A 7,972-nucleotide genomic window follows, 5' to 3' on the forward strand; every position below is an offset into this window, starting at 1 on the left:
TGCTGTCAGTCACTGCACAGCAGAGTCAGTCCCTGGCACTGAGCACTTTCTGCTGAGTCACCACAAGAGCTGATAGCTGCATGACTTGGCAGGTGTAAAACCATGACTCAGCAGGTGTAGAAACATGACAGCATGTATGGAAAGCATGACTCAGCAGGCATGGAAGGGTGATTCAGCAAGTATATGACTCAGCAGATATGGAAACATGACTCAGCATGACAGCAGATATAGAAATCATGACTTGGCAGGTATGAAACCATGACTTAGCAGGTATAGAAACATGACTTGGCAAGTATGGAGCAGCAGCTCAGAACCAGTAACCCCAGTCTAGGGGCCCAAGGGTGAACTCCAGGAAACTGAAGGTTCCACCCACCCCCGGATTTGATGGATGGGGCAGCCCGGACCCTCAGGACAACATGGCCACCGCACAGAAAGACCCCCAAAACCCCTGACCACGTTTATTTCAGTCAATAAATAACCGGGTGACAGGAAAGCCATCTTGCAATTTTCCACATGGCCCAACTGGGAGGGATGAGAATTAAATAAAAAAAGTCACATGGTCATGCAGCCGCCTGTCCATCAAAGGTTGTGACCCCGGACCTGCATGTGGCTGCCGTGTGGGTGCACACGTATGTAGCCAGGCTCGCACATGCATGTTCATGGGTGTGGCAGTCATGCGTGTGTGAGTTGGAACTGTGTACCAATTGACAGGAGCCTCGACCGCAAAGGCTTCTGGGAAGTCTATTAGGCACACAGATGACACATGACTGATAGGAGCACTTGCTGCAAAGGCTTCTAGGAAGTCCTCTTGGCGTTTCCATGATGACGTATGATTGACAGGAGCCCCAACTGCAAAGGCTTCTGGGAAGTCCGTTCAAAATGCTGATGATCCATGATTGACAGGAGCGCTCACTGCAAAGGCTCCTGGGAAGTCCAAGTGATGCTGACTCTGTCAATGCCTTGCACTGGAGCTGGGGCCCTATGGGAACAATACATCTGTGAAGGTAATAGACACATGTCAATCAGAGTGACATTCACATCTGACGACAGCTCTAAAAGAGTCAGGAGGTGTCACAGGGACTTCCAGTGTGCGGAAGTGAGTGGGTGGGACTTCCAGTGTCCGGACCGTCACTGACCGTGAGCGGGAGTGGGCGGGACTACTGCAGAAAACGTCACTCACCGTAAGCAGAAGTACGTGGACAGGATTTCTGGTGTCCAGAAATGCCACTCACCGTGAGCGGGAGTGGGCAGGACTTCCGGTGTCCGGAAAGGTCACTCACCACCGGCGGCCGTGAAGTGCAGGGCAGCTTTGGGGCCCCGCAGCCGCGTCGGCCCCCAGTGGCTCACAGCCTGCAGCTGCACGGTGTAGACGCTACTGGGGCGCAGGCGCTGCAGGGTCACTGAACTCTGGCGCTGCGGAATGGGGGGGAGGTCCCTCAGATCCCAGGGGTCCCTCAGATTACATGAATCCCTCAGTGGGATCCGTCCGAATACTGGGATTCCTTAGAGATTCCTTAGATTACCTGGGATCCCAGTGATCTCTGAGATCCCTGAGATCACTGGGATCCCTCGGGTTACCGGGACCCCTGCGAGGGGGCCGCAGCCCCGCCCCCACCACGCTCACCCTGTCCACCGTCTTCCTCCGCCACTGCCCCTCGGTCGCGTGGCCCCAGGAGACCCTGTAGTGGTGCACAGGGACGTCGGGGTCCTCGGGGGGCTCCCAGATCACGGTGGCGGCCACGGTCCCGTCGGCATCGCGCACGGTGGAGTTCAGCACACGCAGGTCGGCCGGGGCCGGTGGGGCCGACGGAGCTGCAACCCAGTGGAGAGGGGCCTGTGAGGCATGACAAAGCCACCCGGGGGCTGGTCTGAGCGTGGGCATGGGCCATGGAGCCATGGCCACAGGGACCGGATGTGGGGGAGCCACGGCCACAGGAGCCTCCGGTGGACCGGGTTTGGGGGCCCATGGCCCCCATGGGAGCCAGGGTCATGGAGCGGGCCACGGACAACAGGAGCTTCATGGACCAGGTGTGGGGAGCCACAGGGGCCAAGGCCACGGAGCCACGGCTGGGGAAGCCACAGCCACGGAGCCCCCGATCGACCAGGCACGGAGGAGCCTGGAGGGGTGGGGCCCTTCACTGACCTCTGGATGACTGGAAGTGCCTGCCAGGAGTGGTGAAGCCCCGGGTACCGTGCACGTTGACGGCGGCCACTCGGAACTGGTACCAGCGGCCGGGCCGGACATCGGGCAGCCAGACTCGCTGGTCTGTGGTCTGGAACAGAGGATACAGAAAATGGCCCAGATGTGAACCGGAAATTAAAAATGATGGATGGGGACCCAAGATGGCCACCAGGCCCCTCCCACCAATCTAAATATTTCAATAACTGACCTGGGCCACTGTCTCCCATGCAGTGGCCCCACGCTCACTGGGCGCCATCCCATAATTCCACCGGCGCTGCACCACGTACACCACGGGCTCCAGGGAAACGTTGAACCTGGACGACCACCGGACCTCCAGGGGCCCTGACCCCAGCTCCCTGAGCCGTAGCTGCCTCCGGGGTTTTAGGGGGACCCCTAGGGTGGAGGAGCCCGGGTCAGGGAGACCCCAGGGGACCCCTGGGAGTCACAGAGACCCCCAAGGACCCCTGAGACCCCTGGAGCTCACAGAGACCCCTGAGAACTCCTGGGACCCTCGGAGACCCCTAGGGATCCCTTAGAACCCCTGGGACCCTTGCAGACCCCCAGAGACCCCTGGGAGTCAGAGAGACCCTCAGAGAACCCCAGGGACCCCCAGAGACCCCCTGGGACCATCACAGACCCCTGGGAGTCACAGAGACCCCTGGAGACCCCTGAGACCCCTGGAGCTCACAGCAACCCCGCCCCGCCCCCACCGTGATTGACAGCCCTGCTGACCTCGGAAGGCCCCCCGGGGCGCCTGGCAGGTGCGCCCACAGCCGTTGGGGCAGCACTTCCGGCCCCCGGGGCACTCGGCATCGGCCTCACAGCTGACCACGCAGGCCGCGGCAAAGCCGCTGGCTTGGGTAGGGGCCGGACACGTCCCCTGCTTGGCCGCCAGCGCCGAGCGGACGAAGGTGCAGCTGCTCAGGCACTCGTGGCTCCACACAGGGAACAGCGGCTGGGGGGAGGGGAGAAAGACGGCGGGCCTTGAAACCGGCAGAGCTGGCCATGAGAGGCTTTGAAACCCGCAGTCAGCCGCTGGGGGGGGGGGGGGGGGGTAGAAACCGACATACTCACCTCACAGAAACTCTGACATGGCTGTGTCTCCAGTTCCCCTGGGTGCTTGCAGGGCTCCAGACACTGTTGGGAGAGAAGAAGGAGGTTAATCAGATGGCAACAGGAGTCCATCTGGGGCTCAGCAGGTGCACCAGGAGTACCATCCGGCGCTCAGCAGGTGTACAGTGTCCCCAGAACTCCATCCGGGTCTCCAGCAGGTGCACGGGGTCCATAGCCTGCACCAGGAGCTCATCCGGGTCTCCAGCAGGTGCACGGGGCCATGAGCCTACACCAGGAGCTCCATCCGGGTCTCCAGCAGGTGCACAGATCCCCAAGAGCTCCATCCGGGTCTCCAGCAGGTTCACGGGACCCTGTCCCTGCAGCAGGAGCTCCATCCCAGTCTCCAGCAGGTGCACGGAGCCCCCAGGAGCTCCGTCAGGTCTCTAGCAGGTACACAGGGCCCTGAGCCTGCGCCAGGAACTCCATCTGGGTCTCCCAGGAGCCCCATCCTGGTCTCCAGCAGGTCCACGGGGTCCCCGGGGACTCCATTTGCGTCTTCAGCAGGTGCACGGGGTCCCCGAGTCAATGACAAGAGCCTGGGCTGATCCCTGACATTGTACATAGGAATGTCTATCAATAACCTGGGCAACTGTGCACCTGCTCCCTGTGGAGTTCCCGTGTCCAACACGTGTGTTTCATACATGGATTGCATCCACGTCTAGGAATCCTACCGTCGAACACTGCTTGTCATTCTGGCACCAAACCAGGGAACCGTTGTTCTGCGGGAGGGAAGAAAAAAAAAAAAAAACAGGCACACATTCACACCCCCCATCCCCAGGCACAGCACCCCACAGTGATTTTTTTCCAAGTTTCAGGACCCCATTAAGTATTAACCAATAGACACACACATTCACATCCCCCAGGCACAGCACCCTACAGTGATTTTTTTCCTTTATTTTCTACCCGCCCCCCCATCTCCTTAGGACCCTAGGGGGGTTCTCAAGTCTCCTCTAGTCAGAGCCTCCCCATGCCCCTTGTCCCCAGCCCCCACAGAAAGGTCTGGAACCCTGGAGACTCTGGGGGCCCTGCGTGGGGGGCAGCGATGGCCGAGGCCCAGGCACTTTTTCAAAGCTGCTGCTGCCCAGGGGTCTCAGGGGTCGCTGGGGGGTCTCTGTGGAGCCTTGGGGGTCTGGAGGAGCCCAGCAATAGCCTTTAGGGCAGATTTTCACCTCCAGTACACCTCTAAGGGGATACCAAGGGCCAATGTCAGGGCACTTTTGCAACGACGCAGGTTTACTGGAGTCTTGGGGATCCGTGGGGGTCCCTGAGGACCTAGAGGGTTCCAGGCGCAGGGGGAGCCCCGCAATCACTTCCTGGCCTGATTTCCATGTCGGGATCCCCCCCTTGGTGAAAGCCAGTCTTCTCTAGGGGGACACCAAGGCCGACGCCCGGGCACCTTTGCAACACCGCCGGTTTACTGAGACCCATGGGGATCTCCGGGGATCCGTGGAGGTCTCGGAGGCCTCTGGGCGTCTGGGGGCACCAGGGGAACCCAAGACCGAGTCCTGGCCCGATTTCTGCCTCTGGAATCCCCTGGTTGGGGGCCAGGGCTCCTCTGAGGGGGACACCGATGGCCGATGCCAGGACACTTTTGCAACGCCGCTGGTTTAAGGAAACCCGCGGGGGTCCCTGAGGGTTTCTGGGTTCCGTGGGGGGTCTGGGGCGCTGGAGGAGTCCCGCGATCGCGTCCCGGGAGGATTTTCGCGTTGGGAATCCCCTGGTTGGGGGCTGAGACTCCTCTGAGTTGACACAGATGGCCGACGGCCGACACCCGGGCACTTTTGCAACGCCGCTGGTTGAAGAAGACCCACGGGGGTCCCTGGGGGTCTGGGGGCGCTGGAGGAGCCCCGAGATCGAGTCCCTGGCGCATTTTCGCGTCTGGAAGCCTCCAGGTTGGGGGCCGGGGCTCCTCTAAGGGGACACCGACGGCCCACGGCCGGGCACGTTTGGAACGCCGCTGGTTGAGAGACCCGCGGGGGTCCCTGGGGGTCTGGGGGCGCCGGGGGAGCCCCGCGATCGCGTTCCGGGCGGATTTCCGCGTCGCGCACCCCCCTGGCGGGGCCCCGCGTACCTGCAACAGCCGCAGACTCAGGCACCGGGCCGCGCAGCGCGAGCCCTGGACGCCCCCGGCCCGCAGCGACCCCGCGCCTACCGCCCCGGGACCCGCGCCGGCGGCCAGCACCGCATACATCGCCAGCACCGCGCTGGCAGCCATGATGGGCACGGTGGTCCGTCTGCGCTGGGGGCGGGCCCGCGCCAGGGTTCCGGGACATTGGCTGGAGGGGCTGTCAATCTAATTCCTGGGCGGGACCAGCGTAAGCTCCGCAGCATTGACTGGAGATACTTGAATGACATCAGGGGCGGGAAAAGAATACAGGGGCCAAGGCATTGGCCAGAGGGGCTTGAGTGACAGCCGAAGGCGGGACAAACGCGCAGGGGCATTGTCTGGAGAAGCTTGATTGACAGGCAGGGGCTGGCGCAGGGAGTGTGAGTGACAGACGGCTGTGCCATTGGCTGGAGGGACTTGAGTGACAGGGAAGAGGTGGGGACAGTGCGCAGGCCCCGGGGGTATCGGTCGGAGGGGCTGGATGGGTCAGGGGGCGGGCGCAGCGGCTGGGAATGACTGACGGCTACACTATCGCCTGGAGGGGCTTGAGTGACAGTTCTGGAGGCGGGCGCTGGGAGTGTGAGTGACAGGCAGCTGTGCCATTGGCTGCAGAGATTTGAGTGACAGGTTCAGGGGCGGGGCCGGCGCCCAGAGGAGGCCGCGCCATTGGATGCAGGGACTAAATTAATTTAAATTCTTCCCAAGCTATTCAAAACAATTGAAAGGGTGGCAATCCTCCCAAACTGCTTCTACAAAGCCTGCATTATCCTAATACTTAACCTGGAAACTATATGCAACAAAGAGAACTATAGAACAATTTCTCTCATGAACGTAGACACAAAACTCCTCAACAAAATATTAGCTAGTCGAACCCAGCAACACATCACAAAGATAATGCACCCTGACCCCATGGGATTTGTCCCCGGAAGGCAGCGATAGTTCAATATTCACAAATCAATCAATGTGATAAACCACATTCACAAATAATAAGAATAAAAATCATATGATAATATCAATAGTTTCAGAGAAAGCGTTTGATAAAATACAACATCTTTTATGATTGAAAACCTCAAGAACAATGGGTATAGAAGGAACCTTTTTCAGCACAATCAAGGCAACATAAGACAAACCCATGGCAAGCATCCTATTGAATGGAGAAAAACTGTCAACATCCCACCCCCCAGAACTGACACCAGAAAAGGATGTCGACTCTTTTTTTTTTTTTTTTTTTTTTTTTTTGCAGGCAGAGTAAGTGAGAGAGACAGAGAGACAGAGAGAAAGGTCTTCCTTTCCTTGGTTCACCCCCCAGTGGCCACTGTGGCCAGTGCACCACGCTGATCTGAAGCCAGGAGCAGGTGCTTCTCCTGGTCTCCCATGCAGGTGCAGGGCCCAAGCACTTGGGCCATCCTCCACTGCACTCCCGGGTCACAGTAGAGAGCTGGACTGGAAGAAGAGCAACCAGGACAGAATCTGGTGCCCCAACCGGGACTAGAACCCAGGGAGCCAGAGCTGCACGTGGGGGATTAGCCTAGTGAGCCACTGCGCCGGCCTGGCCTTCACTATTGTTATTTAATATAGTTCTGGAGGTTTTAATTAGAGCCATCAGACAAGAAAAAAAATCAAAAGGGTAGAAATTAGAAAAGAGGAACTCAAGTTATTCTTATTTTATTCTTATTTGCAGATGACATGATCCTATACTTAGAAGATCCAAAAATCTTCACTCAGACTATTGGAACTCATAAAAGAGTTGGTAAAGCGGTGCTATATGAAATCAACACAGAAAAATCAAGAGCCTTTGTATGCACAGACAATGCCATGGCTGAAAAAGAACTTATGAGATCAGTGCCATTCACAGTAGCTCCATAAAGAATCAAATTTATCAAATATCTTGGAATAAACTTAACCAAGGAATTCAAAGATTACTATGATGAAAATTATAAAACACTAAAGAAAGAAATAGAAGAAGACATTAAAAATGGAAAAATCTCCCATATTCATGGATTGGAAGAATCAACATCACCAAAATATCCATACTTACAAAATCAATTTAGAGATTCAATAAGATATCAATCAAAATTTCAATGACATTCTTTTCAGATCCAGAAAAAAAATGATGCTAGAATTCATATGGAAACACAAGAGAACCTGGATAGCTAAAGCAATCTTGTACAACAAAAACAAAGCTAGAGACCTCACAATTCTAGATTTCAAAACAAACTACAGGATAATCAATATAGCCTGGTACTGGGAGAAAAACAGAAGTATAGATTAATGGGACAGAATAGAAACTCCCAAATTCAATCCATGTGTCTACAGAAAGCTGTGATGTTATTAGGTTTAATAAAATAGCAAAATCAATCCATGTACAGGGACAGTCTCTTTAACAAATGATGCTGGAAAAACTGGACCTCCAAGTGCAGAAGTAGGAAATTGGACTCCTAATTTATGCCCTACACAAAAATCCACTCAAAATGGATAAAGGAATTAAATCTATGACCCAATAGCATCAAATTATTATTGAGCAGTGAGGAAACTCTGCAAATCATTGGCATAGGCAAAGACTTCTTGGA

At 56.3% G+C, this 7,972-nt stretch overlaps 1 protein-coding gene across 1 annotated transcript; it reads right to left on the reverse strand.

Moving 5' to 3' along the window:
- Positions 1-434: 434 nt before the first annotated feature.
- Positions 435-5,545, reverse strand: LOC138842988 (anosmin-1-like). Its single transcript, XM_070065684.1, has 8 exons — positions 5,367-5,545; positions 3,967-4,014; positions 3,257-3,319; positions 2,915-3,137; positions 2,391-2,575; positions 2,144-2,273; positions 1,625-1,812; positions 435-1,413 (listed from the first exon to the last, which is right to left on the reverse strand). Exons 1-8 carry the CDS (start codon positions 5,508-5,510, stop codon positions 1,273-1,275), a joined length of 1,122 nt encoding a protein of 373 aa, XP_069921785.1. The 5' UTR covers positions 5,511-5,545; the 3' UTR covers positions 435-1,272.
- Between the last annotated feature and the right edge of the window lie 2,427 nt (positions 5,546-7,972).

This window comes from Oryctolagus cuniculus, chromosome 1 (assembly GCF_964237555.1).
Source record: "Oryctolagus cuniculus chromosome 1, mOryCun1.1, whole genome shotgun sequence".
NCBI classification, from domain to species: domain Eukaryota; kingdom Metazoa; phylum Chordata; class Mammalia; order Lagomorpha; family Leporidae; genus Oryctolagus; species Oryctolagus cuniculus.

Bases quoted from the DNA above. Each gene is read 5' to 3' on its own strand.
- LOC138842988 (XM_070065684.1), bottom strand. From the start codon at position 5,510: ATGGCTGCCAGCGCGGTGCTGGCGATGTATGCGGTGCTGGCCGCCGGC. The intron at 4,015-5,366 runs GTACGCGGGGCC...TCCCTCCCGCAG, and splicing joins TGAGTCTGCGGCTGTTGCAG to AACAACGGTTCCCTGGTTTG. The intron at 1,813-2,143 runs GTCAGTGAAGGG...ACTGGGTTGCAG, and splicing joins GCACTTCCAGTCATCCAGAG to CTCCGTCGGCCCCACCGGCC.